The sequence below is a fragment of the Lepidochelys olivacea genome (genome assembly GCF_965140295.1).
Source record: "Lepidochelys olivacea isolate rLepOli2 genome assembly, chromosome: 27".
Lineage (NCBI taxonomy): Eukaryota > Metazoa > Chordata > Testudines > Cheloniidae > Lepidochelys > Lepidochelys olivacea.
The window spans coordinates 15161054-15176749 of NC_140437.1; the positions used below are offsets into that span (position 1 = coordinate 15161054).

At 47.7% G+C, this 15696-nt stretch overlaps 2 protein-coding genes across 2 annotated transcripts; both read right to left on the reverse strand.

Annotated features, from left to right (window-relative positions):
* Window positions 1–1715: 1715 nt before the first annotated feature.
* SPMAP1 (sperm microtubule associated protein 1) lies at window positions 1716–5943 on the reverse strand (the record flags this gene model as incomplete). Its single annotated transcript, XM_084615934.1, has 3 exons — window positions 1716–2003; window positions 3160–3259; window positions 5737–5943. The coding sequence occupies 3 exons, from the start codon at window positions 5941–5943 to the stop codon at window positions 1846–1848; spliced, it is 465 nt and encodes a 154-aa protein (XP_084472060.1). The 3' UTR covers window positions 1716–1845.
* A 3251-nt stretch (window positions 5944–9194) lies between these two features.
* RPL23 (ribosomal protein L23) lies at window positions 9195–13725 on the reverse strand. The gene is made up of 5 exons (XM_084615935.1): window positions 13592–13725; window positions 11988–12071; window positions 11229–11357; window positions 9621–9734; window positions 9195–9327 (listed from the first exon to the last, which is right to left on the reverse strand). Exons 1-5 carry the CDS (start codon window positions 13602–13604, stop codon window positions 9245–9247), a joined length of 423 nt encoding a protein of 140 aa, XP_084472061.1. The 5' UTR covers window positions 13605–13725; the 3' UTR covers window positions 9195–9244.
* Between the last annotated feature and the right edge of the window lie 1971 nt (window positions 13726–15696).

Consider the following 15696-nt stretch of genomic DNA (forward strand, 5'->3'; position numbering starts at 1 on the left):
AAACACCCGCCTCCAACAATCCTTCACCTGTGATTACACCATTATAATAGCTACTTCTGTAGCAACCTGACTGAGGGAAATGCCAGCGTGTTCTGCCCCAGAAATAGCTGCAATTAGACACCACAAAAATAACCTCAGGTAAGCTTACAGCAAGGAAATGAAGAAGGTGATGTGGATGAAAAAGGAGTTTACTGGAGCAGAATGTAATGAGTCAAATAGAATAAAGCAAAGGAAGGGAGAGATGAGAATCACAGTTATGATTATTATAAAAAAATGTCAAGCTATAATACCCCTCTCCTTCATACATCACTTGTTTTCTTAGATTGCAAGTTCCTTGAGGGCAGAGATTTGTACAATGCTCAGCTCTAGGGGTTCCTGACTTTGAGGCTCTGGGCCCCACTGCAATGAAAGAAAAAGTAAGCACCTTCACCCCCAGAAGCACAGTCTGGTTGAAATGTACCAGATGTCATTTGGATCAGTTCATTTCTTCCAGCTCCCTTTATAATACCAGACCCTGAGCCTGCAGCTGCATCTGCCTACATGGAGCCCCAGGGAAGTTCACGGGGATCTATACAACTGCAGGGTTCTGCACATATTGCTGTAGCTGCAGGATCAGGGCCTGACAGGTGACCAGCTGGATGTCTCTGTGCTGCTCGCTCACTCCAGCCAAACAACCGGGCTTCTTCTCTCGGTGTGACCTCTCTAATTAGCAGCAAGGGCTGTTTTATTTTCACAGAACTTCAGGTCTGAGAGGCTCAAAATGTCTACACAGGTGCTCGCAGTGTAATGGTGGGAGATCCCCCCCGCCCAATGCTAGCGTAGACAAGGCCCATATAATCCCTGGCCTTGTTTTTACGCTATACAAGAAGCCATAGCATCCATAATGCAGAGCATCGCCTAATTAGGCCTTGCCCAGCTTTGCAACATGCATAACACAACCTAGAACCTCTGGGGAGTTTAGATCGCACCACCCCCTGCCCTGGGGTAGCTTCAGAGTCCATGGAGCCCCAAGTGAGACTACATCACCCTGCTCACCGGGGGCCTGGGTTAACACCCCTAGTGCCCTAAATGGAACTAGATTACAACACTCCCTTGGGCCAGCCTTAAAGCTCTTCAGCACTGTACTGCCACCACCCGACCCTGCTGCTGAATCGCTCAAAAGCCTGCCCATGTCATTGCACGTGCGGGGCCGGGGCAACAGAGAGCAAAACACTCCAAACCAAAACAACTCAACAAACATGAGGCAACCACTCAAAGGGCCCTCCAGGTAGGGGCCTTGTCTTCATCTCTCTGGGTACTATAAAAATATTAACTGCTTCTTCTCCCCAGGGCTTGAGCCCACCAGTTGTCACCCACCTGGCCAAACAGGAAGAATGTATTTTCCCATTTCTCTCCTCCCTTAATGCTCTGTATACATGAAGATCTGTTCTCAAATACATGTGTTTTATTATCTATCTAGGCTCTTCTATAAATAGAGATGAAAGCATCTTGTACTGCAGGTAGTATCTTCCCCGTCTCCCTGAGGATGAAGGTCTGGGCTGTCCGAATAGATTCTCCTCTGAACACATGGGGAAGCCCATGCATGATCTAGTCATCCTGCACTATCACCTGGCATCAGTCAGCCTAGTTCCAGAGCAGCTGGTAAAAGCAGGAGCCCAGATGCTGCATCAACAGCACGTCTCCTAGGCTAATAAATCACCCATAACAACAAGCTGTTAAAATAGAACAAGTGAGAACAAATATTTTATTTTAGTTCCCATTTCTTACTCCTAATCAGTGTCTCCAGGTCTCCATGGCACCCAGAGGGGCTGGCACCAGGGCATATGAGAAGCAGCTCGTTCGGCATCAGTGGAGCGGGAACACGGTGACTTCGCCGAAGCAGGACGAATTCACCCGCAGGTCCGGGGTGTTGCGACGGTAGCCGAAGCGCCCGTTGTAGCCCTTCATGGGCTTCACGTCTGCCAGGAAGCTGTCGTGGCCGCCCACCTGCTCAGAAGAGTGGCCTGTGGAGAAGAGAGTTGGCCCCATCAGTCTTTATCTCCCCCTCCTTTCCAGCTGTGCTCCATCCAGCCACTCACACAGGCCACTGAGTGAACTCGGACTGGTGTGCAAGCTACACACAAGCTCGGTAGCCTTGTCGATGCTAGGGAACCTTAGTAAAAATCCCCCAGCAGTGCTTAACACCTGTTCAGCTCCGCCATTAGCAGCTGGGTGTCCTGGTGGGCCCAGGCCAGTGGCTGCTGGCAACAGTTAGAGCAATGTGTGGATTGGACCTGTCCTAAGTGTGAGATGCCAGAGACTGAGATTCCGTGGAGGTGCAATTCAGAGGAAAGATGGATAAAGCCAGCTTGATGCTGTCTGGATGCTGAGCACCAAACAGCCTGGGGGGTTGCCCTAAGTTACAATAGTTCTCCCAAGACCCAGAACTTGTGGGGTGAGGACTGGGGACTCATAGTGCCACCTATGAAGGCCCAAAGCAGGGCCCACAGCAAGGGTATTCTCTGCCATCCCCTTGTGGGTTGTTCATGACTTCTGTACTCTCTGCTGCAGGGGACAGGACAAGATAAGATCAGGCCCAGGGCTCCCAACTTTGCTAACTCCTGAGACGCAGCGGAGCCTAGTAGCTACAGCGCTAGCCTGGGACTTACAAGACCTGGGATTCTAGTCCCAGCTCTGCTGCTGGGTGATCTTGAGCAAGTCATGTCCTGTCTCTGTGCTGTAGTTTCCCATCTGTAAAATGGAGGTAAATGATAGCAACCTCCTTTGTGAAGTGTGTTGAAATTGATGGATAAAATACACTATTATATTTATTTAACAGTAAGGAATTTTTGCCAAGTGATGCTGTGGAATGCAGCTTTGTCGACGCTTACAATTTTATCATCTGGATTTTTGCATAAAGCCCCAGCTCCTGGAATCAAGTGATTATACAAAAAACTCAGCTTTCCTTTAAAAGGAATATAAGTTTCTAGCCTTATGACTGAGGAGAAAAGCTTGAAAACGTGACACCTTTATCCCAAATTTTGTGAAACCAGAAAGCACATTAGTAATAAAAAAGAACCCAATATTTATTATTCTTTTAAAATCTCATGATTCTTAACTCAATAGGTGATACATAGAGTAACTGATGATTGGAGAAGAGCTTATTGAAGGGAGTCTTACCTGCACCTGCCCAGTTCCTCCTGTTCAGGTACCTCTGCCCTGGCCCATAGATGTGGAAATAATCCACTATCCAGCCATCCCTGGATGTACCACCTCGGTGCTGGGGCAAGTCAGAGAAAGAACAAAAACTCAGAGCAAAGCCAGATTTTGGCTCATCCCTAAATCCCAACATGAAGAGTCTCATTGATGTCAATGGCAAAGTTCCCATTCACTTCATTAGCATCGGATCAGGACCTAACAAACCAGGTATCTGACTTTGTTCTGTCTCTAAAGACACATGGACGGCTGTTACTACAGTGTGAAAATACACTGCATTTAGAAACAGCTCTGAGTATGCACTCATAACGTATCTGGGGTGCATGAAAGCAGGGTATTTATTGTTCCAGAGTCCAAAGCTATGCAATCTTGCTGCTGTGCAAAATATCTTTAATCAATAATAGCTAATGAGATGAAATACATAAAATCTTGGATACAGCCAGAGAATTCCCTGTAAAGAGACCGGGCCAGATTCATTGCTGATGTAATTCTAGTGACTTAAATCTGGCACCAGGTTGTGCAGCATTAGCTAGCTAATGTTTGTAGAGCTCTTTGCAAGTGAAAGGTGCCCTAATTCTGCAGCCAGACCTGCTAGCACGGACCTCAGTGCAAGTGTGGAGTCCCTTATGGTGGCTTCAGGTGTCCACGCTAGCAGATCTGACTGCAGGAACCAGGTCTAAGTTATTTATTAAGCACCAACAGTGTTTCACATTGTACAAAGCACAATGAAAGCCACAATGGGCATTATAGTCATATATTCGAAAGCCAGAAGGGACCACTGTGATCATCTACTCTGCCCTCCTGAATGTATATTTGTTTAGCTTCAGCTTCCAGCCATTGGATCTTGCTATATCTTTATCTGTTGGACTGAAGAGCCCATTATCAAACTTTTTGTTCCTCACATAGGTACTTATAAACTGTGACCAAATTACCCCTTAACCTTCTCTTTGTTAAGCTCTTTAATGCAGTGCATATAAAAGCAAAGGATTATTATTTCAAAAGTTTTCTATGAAGCATCAGTGAGATTTTAAAACACTAAATTGAGAAGAAATGCAATTTCAGTTAGCTGAAAAGAATATGAATGAGCATTACATCTCTGGTTTCAGAGTTGCAGCCGTGTTAGTCTGTATTCGCAAAAAGAAAAGGAGGACTTGTGGCACCTTAGAGACTAACCACCATGGCTTGGGTAGCACTGACCTTCTGTAAGCAGCATAGATAGCAAGAGGACAAGGTCTGCGCAGGCAGATCATGTGTGACTATGGTCGCTTGCCCTGTATATTTTTCTTTCAAAAATAAATTTCACACAGACTGCAACTGTCATTTGCTTTCTGATCAAAACATTTCACAAATAATTATTTTTTTAAACTGATCTGATATTAAGCAACCAAAAAAAGATCCCAGCTGCATAAAGAACCACAAGATCACCGTTATTTAAAGATTATCCCTTTCCCACACCCACCTTCAGCTGGAATTCTAAATGAGATGGAGCTAAAATTCTTAAGCAGGGAGAAAACTATGCTAGGGAAGAGGAGTGAGAGGTATTTATGATGTAGACTGCTGTCCACTATTGGCTGAGGTAATACCACATCGTTCCTTGAATTATAACCACAGTGTTTCATGCCACAGATCTGCCTGTTATTCTACCAAAATCTGGACATCAACATTTCATCAACTGTGTCATTTTCAGGACCCAGATAAATTTGTCCATCTATGGTTCTGTTTTCTCTTTAAATGGCTAATTTTTGCTCATCCATGACTTTCCTTCTCCCTTTCCTACTTGCTGGTTTAACCATGTATGGTGTTTTCATTCTGACATCACAGTTCACTGAAAATGACACAAGAACCATTGTGAGGTCAGAAAGAGCAAGGATCTCAAAAATCTAAGCAGAGGAAAAGGTGAAATTTGAGGGGGGGGGGAAGAGGATGGACTTCTCTTGCTCATAATAAAGTTAATTACAGGTCCATTTTATTATTATTTTTATTGCCTGGGAACCCCTGTCATGGCCTGGAGGGTACAAACAGGCCACAAAGACAACCCCTGAATCCAAATAGTTTACAGTCTAAGGTACATTTAGTTTTTAGTTCAGAATTTGGTTAGAAATGTGTCAATTGAACGTGCAACTGCAAATTGGGAGGGTGGGAATTCTCAATCTTTCCACAAAGAAACGAACCATCTTCTTTCACCAACCGGCTTCCCGATAAGTCCACATTTTTGATCAATCAACAGGCCGCCTGCTTTGGAGGCAAACTGAGTAAAATTCTGTCTCCTTTGAGCCACCTAAAAGCCCAGACGCGTTTTTGCCCTTACAAATAAAACCATTTTTTGGTCATAGAAACAGAATCATGAACTAAGATGGTAGCTACACAACCCACCGGGGACAGAAGAAGCAGGACCGTCCCCTGGCTCCCCCTGTGTGTGGTTCATTCTTTTCAGCACTCAGGCGAGCTAAGCAGTTATCTACTTGCCAGCCAGAGCCCCGAAATTCCCAACCCTGGGGGGCTCATCGAGCCGGGCTGGCGCCACAGGCCGCCGCAGGCTACCTGCTCCGTGTTCTTCAGCAGGGACTTGACAGCGGGGGATGCGAAGTAGCTTGCGGCGTGGCCATCCAGCTGGGCGTTGTAAGGGGGCAAGGCAGACCACAGCTTGGGCGGGATGTGCGTGGTGCTGCCGGCCAGCGTGTCCACGGCCACCCCGTCCAGGATAAAGCCTTTTTCCCTCTGCAGCCACCTCCTGCTGAGACAAGCCATGCTGAGCAAAGGCAGGACCCCCGATCCGGCGCCAGACTCGGCTCCTTGTGACCCCCCCCCCAGGCCCTTGCCGCCGCCGCCTCCCTCCCTCCCTCTCTCCCCCGGCTACCTGCATTGTTACGTTCGGGCGCCGCCCCTGGCGAGCCTCCCCAGAGCCGGCTGCAGGGCAGCTGCCCGCCCTGGCTGGGAAAGGAGGGGCCGAGGCCTCACCCATCACCCCCCTCCCTGGGAGGGGGTGGGGGGGCCACAGCCCCGCCCATCATCAGCCCCACAGCAGCGGGCCCCCGCTGCACTGCAAGGCCGGCTGCCGGCCGAGTCGCTCCATCGCGCCACGTGGGGCTGGGATCGATCAGCTGTTCGCCAGCCGCAGGCGGCGGGGGCTGTCACCAGAGGCGGCCGGTTTGTTTGGGGGCAGCTTAAAGCGACCCGGGGCGAGGTTCTGCCCCCCCCGCCCCCCTTTTCTGCCGCGCGTCCACCGCTTGCGGGGGAGTCTATCCCCCCTCCGGCTGCCCCGTCCGGCAGCCGGCCCCTCGTGCTCACGGCGAGCCCGCCGGGGAACCGGGGCCAGCAGCAAATTGAAACAGAATCGGCCCTTTACTTCCAGACCTTGCAGGGAGCGCAGCGAAGGGCTGCCCCGGGAAGGGAGTTAGATAAGGGCCGAACCGACAAAGCTCGAGAAAAGCCAAACTTTCAGCGTACAGTACTATTGCATGGGGGGAAAGGGCTTTCCCGCTCCCCCCCAGGCCATGGTAAAGTGAGGTGAGGCCCTTAACGCTTCCTGGGGGGAGGAAACCCCACCCCTATGCCTGCTCCCAGCAGGCCCCTTTGTGTGTGCTGAAAAGTTACATCAGCTGCGCCTCACTAAGAGTCAGGGGTGTGAAAATCTCACACCCGTGATCAAAAAGAAAAGGAGGACTTGTGGCACCTTGGAGACGAACCAATTTATTTGAGCATGAGCTTTCCTGAGCTACAGCTCACTTTGTGGGATGCATGCCGTGGACACTGCAGAAGACATTATATACACAGAGACCATGAAACAATACCTCCTCCCAGCCCACTCTCCTGCTGGTAATAGCTTATCCAAAGTGACCACTCTCCTTACAATGTGTATGATAATCAAGGTGGGTCATTTCCAGCACAAATCCAGGTTTTCTCACCCTCCGCCCCCCCCCCCCACACCAACTCACTCTCCCGCTGGTAATAGCCCATCCAAAGCGACCACTCTCCCCACAATGTGCACGATAATCAAGGTGGGTCATTTCCAGCACAAATCCAGGTCTTTCCCCCCCCACACACACAAACTCACTCTCCTGCTGGTAATAGCTCATCCAGACTGACCACTCTCCTTACAATGTGTATGATAATCAAGGTAGCTACGTGGACATAATACCCCCCCCCCCCCGCTGTAGATGCAGCTATGTCAACAGACAAGCGCTTCATTCAACATAGGGCTCGTCTACCCCAGGCAGCTTTTAGGGACACAGCCTCTTTGTTGCTAGAAGTCAGAGTGTGAAAACGCTCTTTGTCAGGACTTTTGCAGGCAAAACACTTCCAGCCCTGTCGACAAAGCCGCATTCACACTCCCACTTGCCTCAGCAGAACTTTTGTCTTTCGTGGGGGGCTTTTTTAAGTACCTGTGAAAGACAAAAGTTGTGTCAAAAACTTCGCTGTGTAGACATCCCCGAAAGATATAAACTATGGATAAGTGGTTGGTGTTCCAATACTGACCGAAAAAGCCAGTTGGTGGTGTCTGCTCCGTAAGTGTTAACATACCCTAAGGTCTTGAAAGTTAGGGGTTGTATCAACATATTGGTTAAAACCCCCACACCCTTAATTGACACGCTGCTATAAAGAAGGAAAATGGATTTATCTGCAATTCCACTGAGTCTCACATCCACAGTTCTGCACTTAGCCCAAAAAAAAAAAACGTTGGGGAATAAGACATGCCCCATCACACAGCATAAGGACTGCAGCTTTTTGCACTATGTAGCAGCCTGTATCATCACCTTTTGCAAAAGGTTTTACCCTAAATGCTGTAACTGTGGTCTTAAAAAGTTAGAGAGCACATCAGCTCACCCTTAAAAAGGGTATTTAGAAATCAAGTCTGCACGTATCAGTTTGTGATGTGGCATTACTTGTCAAAGGAAGCATCTTAGTTCACCTTCAAGCTTGTTTCACCATTCCTAGGGCTTAATAGCACATGCTGCAGCCATCACCTCCTCCAAAATTGGTGGGCTCTGTTATGCCCTTGGGCCACATTAAGCAAGTTCTTCTTAATAAGAAAGTTCCTTTCCTCAAAGAGCTTACTCTGCAGCATGAGCCCCAATAACCAATGCTGTCGAACTCAAACAATGCTTTTCTCACAAAGCTTGTCTGTCACCTGAGCATCTTATACAGTAGAACCTCAGAGTTACGAACACCTTGGGAATGGAGGTGGTTTGTAACTCTGAAATGTTCGTAACGCTGAACAAAACATTTGTTCTTTCAAAAGATCACAACTGAACATTGACTTAATACTATGTAATGTCATACTATGTTCAAACTTTACTATGTAGAAGAAAAATGTTGCACTTAAGTATCTTAATTTAAATGAAACAAGCACAGAAAGTTTCCTTACCTTGTCGAATTCTTTTTTTTAAAGCTTTCCCTTTATTTTTTAGCAGTTTACATTTAGCACAGTACTGTATGTGTTTTTATTTTTTCCCTTTAACTCTGCTGCTGCCTGACTGCGTACTTCTGATCCCAAATGAGGCGTGTGATTGACTGGTCAGTTCATAACTCTTGTGTTCATAACTGAGGTTCTACCGTAGCACCTAATGTAAAAATATCAGGCAGAGTTGCAGTGCAAAGAAAATTATTCTGTCATGGGTTATTTCATAAAGATCTGTCTCCTGGTGCATACGAGTCACAACTTTTAAAGCCAAATTGCTGTATTCCTATTGGCACCTCGGACCTTGTCTACACAAGAAAGTAATTTTAGTATAACCCACGGGATGATTTTAAACAGATATTGTTATACCAGTACAACTCTTTCTAGAGGCTCTTATTTTGGTATTAGAGACCCTTGGAGTTTAAGCTCGACAAAAAAAAATCATACTTTTAAGTGTATCCACACAGGGTATTATACCTATATGACTAAAGCTCTTAAGGTAAACTCTCCCCAGGCAGCCAAGCCCCCATGGAGCACCTTATCCAGGTTTCTCAGGGAGGTGGTGTTCCAAGTTTTACAGTATCAACACAGACATTAGAAATTTTGGAGCAACCACTTTTATTTTATCTTTACAACGAGGATGGCGCGGGTTTATGCGATGCTGCCAGCATTGGAGGCTATCCTGGGCCACAGATCTGCACATTCCTTAGCCACGGGGCCTGTGATTGCTGAGCCTGTGAAAGCAGGGAAGAAAAAGAAGAAGTTAAGAACCAGTCAGAGCTTATGTTCGACACTCCGACCACATCCCTCTTCTGCGAGTGCTGTTCAGGCAGCATGTTAATAACAGAGCCATCAGTATTTCTCTGCTGGAGCATCCAAGATACCCACTTTTCATGGCACTAAGGATAGTTTTGGTCCTTTTGCCTGAAGACAGTGGTGCTCTCCTTGGGCCAGGAATGCAGAAATTTGTGCTGCACTATTCTTTAGGAGTTTGCTCTTGCCCAGTGCAATAGATTGCCGTCTGTACCTTTCATTTCCCCTTTGTTATTTACTATCACTCCTGCGTTGTCTTCAAAATAGAGGAAAACTCCGTCTTTTCTCCGGTACGATTTCCGCTGCCGAATTACCACTGCCGGATGCACTGCAGGGAGAAAGAGAAGCTGAGGATTCTAAATTTCCAAGTACAAACCAACAGCAGAAACTCAAAAGGAATCACACAGGTTCAATGCCGTGCTCAACAGTAAGCGTCCTCATCTGAGCCCTACCCTTGCAAGGCCTCAATGTGCATCTGGATGGCATATGGGATTTTGGTCCCAGTAAAGGTTTCCTGTTGTACGAGGATTGCCACTGAAGTTATTACCACCAAGCATCCATGTCACAAATGTTTTTGTTGATAGCTTCATCTGTAACGCCAAGGACTGGATGGACTACAGAAACCGTGACGAGTAGAGTTGAGGTAGGAACAGTCCTCCTGGCTATTGTCTGCTCTGTGAGCAAAGGGGATCTGCAGTTTCCCAGCCTGTCAAGACAAAGCCTTTCACCGGAACTACATTTATGACAAGTATTTAAAGCAGGTTTCCACCCTAAACACTGCTCCACACATTTACTCTGATTGCAAGTCTTTGATATTTAGTTTAAAAAGGGCTAAGACCACTTCTCTGCTGAGCATGCATTCATTGTGCTGGTTCAGAGGGAAAAATCCAGCTTTGCATTTGTGTGTGTGTGTGTGTATATATAGATATATCTCTATCTATCTCTCAATTAAAATAAAAACTAGTCCAATGCAATGTTACACTTGAATCTACACCCGAGTGACTCAATACCATTCATGTTCTAACCCAGTGCTCAAACAGCCTTTTGTAAGGTAAACCTGGCCACACTTCCAGATGCAAGGTCACTCCCCACAGAGACATCCAGAAGGGAAAACCCTTCCCCAAACACTTAAGACTAATTGAAAAAATGTATACTAATAATCAAACCAGAATGTGAACTTTCAGGACTGTCACGCCACTCATTGAAGTTAACAGCACATGCTGCTGCTAACCTCACCCAAAAGTGAGGTTTTGCTATCCCCTTCCACGACAACTCGCGGAGCCACTGAGCACAGACCCAGCAAGTGCTTTTTAGAAGGGGGAAACTGCTGCTTCAGAGACCGGCTGCCTACTTCTAGCATCATTATTGGTATGTTGAAACTGCCTTGCTCCTCCCATGTGGAAGGGCTGCCTTTCCATCTCCCAGAGGGAGGGCAGTCTACAAGAGACTGGGAAGTCCACCAGCTGATGGAGGCCTGTTGAGATCGTGCTGTTATGTCAGTCCTAGTTCTGCCTTGGGTATGAGCTGCAATGCTGCGATCATCTTACATCAAGGTTAGACCCAGCATACTCTACATGGATAACAATGTTTGTGTGCCCAGTTTGTGTTATACCTGGTGACAAATACAACTTAGTTCTGTCCAGACAGTATTCCCACCTCCCTCCCCAAAGAAACAAATCATGTGTATAGCACTTGTGGGAAATCTGGGCAGCTAAGGTCTTAATCCTACAGGACAGCATGTCTGTAGCAGACACTTACAGAACAGCCCATGGGACACTGTGTGTGTAGAGAATGTAAATTTGCCTGCACTTCCAACACTCACCCTTCTTCCTGAGCTCAGGCTTGCCCTTCTTGACAGTAGCCATGACCATGTCGCCTACACCAGCAGCTGGCAGCCTGTTCAGGCGCCCCTTAATCCCCTTTACGGAGATGATGTACAAGTTCTTGGCACCTACGAGGAAAAAAACATTTTGAATTAGCCAACTCATCACATAATAGATGTCCCCTCATGGATCACCGTCACACCGCTCATTGAAGTTAACAGCACATGCCGCCACCTCACCCAAAAGTGATGCCTTTTTTAAGCCCTTCCACGACAACTCGCTGAGTCACTGACCACACACCCAGCAAGTGCTTTTCAGAATGGGGAAGCTGCTGTTGTTGCTTCTGAGGTAGGATGCATTTTTTAGCATCAGTATTGAGCAATAAATTGAAATTCTACAGAAACAGATTAACAGATACACAGATGTTAAGGCCAGAAGGAACCATTATGATCATCTAGTCTGATTCCTGGCATAACCCAGTCATTTCTGTGTCAAGCCCATAATTTCAGTTTGACCTTAAGCAGCATCTCTCTCAGAGTGATTGAGAGCCTACCCAGTTGTTCCAATGGTTAATTACCCTCACTGTTAAAAACTAGCCCTTAATTTATAATGCAAATTTGCCTGGCTTCAACTTCCAACCCCTGGTTTCCTTTAGTCAGTTACCTACACAAACCCTAACCAGATAAACAGCAAGGCAGAAGGGCTGCTGAAGCAGAAACAAGTGATATTGACTCCAGAAGGGAACCAGACAGACTCACCTGTGTTATCTGCACAGTTAATCACAGCTCCCACGGGAAGACCGAGGGAAATACGGAATTTCGCACCGGACGAACCACCACGTCCTGTAGGTTAAATAGAAGAATATTTGTAACCTCTTTCCTATGTCAGGGATGATATGAATCATGATTAAAAATAATACATCTGATTATTTTATTTAAACAATAATTTTACCTAGAAGTGATTTTTAGAACCCGAATCACATTTTTACTTGTGTTACTAGTTCTTCACTCTCCCCCCACCCCCCTTTTACAATCTAAAGTGGATGTTTTCTGGTGGTTCTTTAGTTTCCTAATTGTTAGTGACATTTATGTGGAAATTACATAGGTTTTGTTCCTACTAAGTTTTGCCCTGAAAACTGTTCATATCTACTGAAAGAGACAAGCTCAAGTCTCACATTAACATCCTCAACACAAACTCAAAATTGGCAAGCAAATAGCCAGTGCTATGTTTGCAACCTATACCATCTTCTGATGCACTAGAAGACTTGTGCTACTAAGTCATTAGGCACTTCCGAAAATCCCAACCACAACTGCCTAAATTTGCACCTAATTTGGAGCCATTTTTGAAAATTTTGGTCCAGGGCATATGAGAAAATTCACAAAAACTTTGTTAATGTCCTGAAATAATTCTTCACTGTTAACAATGGCAGAGTCTTGTTTCAAATGACAGATTTTACAGGAAGAGATATTTTTAATGAAAAATACCATTCTAGTCTCCGAGGCTATAAATGCTTATATGTGAATAAAGTTACACATCTATTTAAATATTTGCAGCACCAGGGTTGTCACTGGCAAGATTTTGGTTTTTTGCCTATATCACGCCATAATTCAAATAAAATACCTTGCCAGCCAGGGGGCATTATTAAAAAGAGCAGACTCATCTCTCAATCTGTAATAAGTTTTAATCTAAAATTGCAACAGCACAATTATCCAAACAGTCTCGAACCCTATTTTAACCGGCTATTTTTTAAAAAAATGCGATTTAAAACGCTCCACTCAGGCCAGTGTATTTTTAACCTGCCCATCCCTGTCGCATCTAGGCATCACACACGGTACTCAACCGAAGGAGAGCACCCTCTCTCTCAGCTACTTTTCCGTCTCTCACTTACAGGGCTTGTTCCTCCTCTCGCATGCCGAGGTGCGAGGAGCAGTTTCCAGCCATGGGACAATCCCAGGTCCTGAGCTTCCCCCCTTCCCCCAATTAGGGCTTGCACCTGGGATCTTATTTCGACCCTAATTTCTCACCCACATGGGCCTCAGCACCCCCCATTCCAAGATAAGGCCTCACCCTGAAAGCGCCCCCCAGCTATGGACCGTCCAACGCTCCCTTCTGCCCCCACAAATGCCTCAAACCTCCGCACCTCCAGGGCTCGGGCTCCCGCACCCCTTCAGCGGGACCCGCCAGTCCCCGTCCCCAGCGGGCCTATCCCCGCTTCTTTCCCTCCCTCAGACCCGGCCCCGAAGGGAGCCCCGGCTCCCCCTAGTCCATCCCCCCGGGTCCCGGAGCCGCGTGACCCGTGGGGCCGGAGGATGGCGACGGATTCTCCCCGCCCCGAGGGGCGACCGCTCACACCGGGCCTCACCTCGCTTGGACATCTTGTGGCTGAAAAAAGAGAAAGAGGCCCGCAAAGGCTGCCGGGATATTAGTTCCGCACGGCGCACGGCCTACTACGTCACACGACGGCTCGGAGGCGGTGACCTCCCTCGCAGTCAATTCCTAGACCCTCATCACGTGATAAGGAACGGCGCTCTGGTCTCTGGAGTCGCTGATCGTCTGAGTGCACCACAGTGCCACCTATGGAGGCAAAATGGGGAACTGCAGCCGATTCATGGAAGATTCTTAGCCCACCAAGCGCAGGCAGGAGAGGGAGGAAGGGTGGGTGGTAGCTTGATGGGGAAGGGGGGCATTTGCAAAGGCAAATCCCTCCCCCCCGCAGCATTGGATTTTGGCCAGGGCACCTGGGGTAACAACCTTGCTCTGGTATCAAGTGCTTTGGGGTGGGCAGCACCTCAGTTTTATTCCCATCCAAACACCCCTTAACCCAGTGCTGGGGCAAGAATTCTGCAGATATCCGCTTTATATCCGCCGACCGTGTTTGCGGATCGGAGGCGGATACAAATTTTGTATCCATGCAAGTCTCTGCCTATTAAATCGCTGCATGCAGCCCTGCTTGTTTCAGCATCTGTGTTGCTGGCCCAATCAAGGGCAGCAGATCTGCATGCCTTAAGAGTTCATCCTCATTTCGAGAAGGTCCCAGCTAAGGCCGTGGCACTCCTCTTGCAGGATATGAGTTGGAAATTAACTGGAGCAGACTTAAATTAAAACCACTGAGAGAAAATAGAGAATCTTGCCCAAGAAGGCAAATAATCACAGAAAGCCCGTGACATCTATGGGAGCATCAAAACCGAGACTAGATCCAGTCGAAACGATATTTGGTTCCTGCGGAGTGAAATGTCAGCAGCTCAGAGAAACAGATTTTTCCACAATGCAGACTTCTGTATTGCAGGATCTGGATGAAATCTGGCCCTAAATAACTGCAATATACTTAGGGATGATCGATTGTAAAGAAGCCCTTTTAGGGGGGTTTCAGAATTCACTTTGCAGTTTTGTTAATTATCAGATAGATTTGTTTTGAAAGAAGCCTTTTCTCCTCCCAGCCATGCCTCCTCCAATCACATCTTCCCATCCAGGAGCCTGCTGAGTAAAGTAACAATGCAGAATTTGTGACCTCTCATTCAATTCTAAGGCAGCAGGCAATAGGCAGGCCCTTCATGTTTTAAAACAGTCAGTCCTGCTTTTCTAAGGTTTCTCCCCTTCTGGTACAGTGACAAAACCAGTATTGAATGGGGGTTGTGTGGATGGTGTCACACCGGCAGAGGTAGAGTGGCGCGTTCTTCAAAATGGCATATGAGGTCATGCCAGTGGGGGCAGGTCCACACCGTTGCCTGAAGTTCCAGGAACAGCCAGTATTCTGGGATTGTGTGAGTAGCCACGCTAGCAGGCAGCAAGGTCATAAACACAGGGCTTTGACTTTGCCGTGGGTTCAAGTAATAATATTTGTATAGCACTTTTCTTCCGCAGATCTCAAAGCACTTTACAAAGGTGGCAGCCGCACATGAGCAGCGCGTGGACTGCCCACTGGGGGAGGCTAGCCACCCCTTCTGCCCAAGGCCCTCCCCCACCGGAGCCCAGAGCCCCCCAACCCCGGCCCCAAGCCACCCGAGTGCCCCTAACCCTGGAGAGCTGTGTGGGCAGCACAGCCCCAGCCCCACTGGCCCCAGCCCCGGAGTGCCAGACAGGAGGTATGGCCCTGGTGCCCCCCAGCTCCAGCAGAGCACCAAGCAGCGTGAGCACTGGCCCCAGCTGCCCCAAGTCCCAGCCACAGGCAGCCCTAGCCCCAAGCAAGGCAAAGAACAGGAAGCCGGAAGGGGTCTGGCGCTGGAGCATGGGTGGGGCCACGCTGGGCTGTTTGGGGAGGCTTAGCCTCCCCCGGCCTGTGATACCCGCTGCCCATGCAGCTGCACTTCATAGATATGAAAACTGGGGACTGGCCTACCTCACAAAATTAAGCTGGTTTAGCCACAACGCTCAGGGCTGTGAAAAAATTCACCCCCTGTGCGATGTAATTAAGGTGACCTAAGTCCCAGTGTAGACACCGCTAAGTCGATGGAAGAATTCTAATTCTTC

Coding starts and splice junctions, on each gene's coding strand:
- RPL23 (XM_084615935.1), bottom strand. Junction 11,358..11,987: donor TAACTGTGCAGATAACACAG/GTGAGTCTGTCT, acceptor TTTTCCTCGTAG/GTGCCAAGAACTTGTACATC. Junction 9,735..11,228: donor GCCTGAGCTCAGGAAGAAGG/GTGAGTGTTGGA, acceptor TTCTCCCTGCAG/TGCATCCGGCAGTGGTAATT.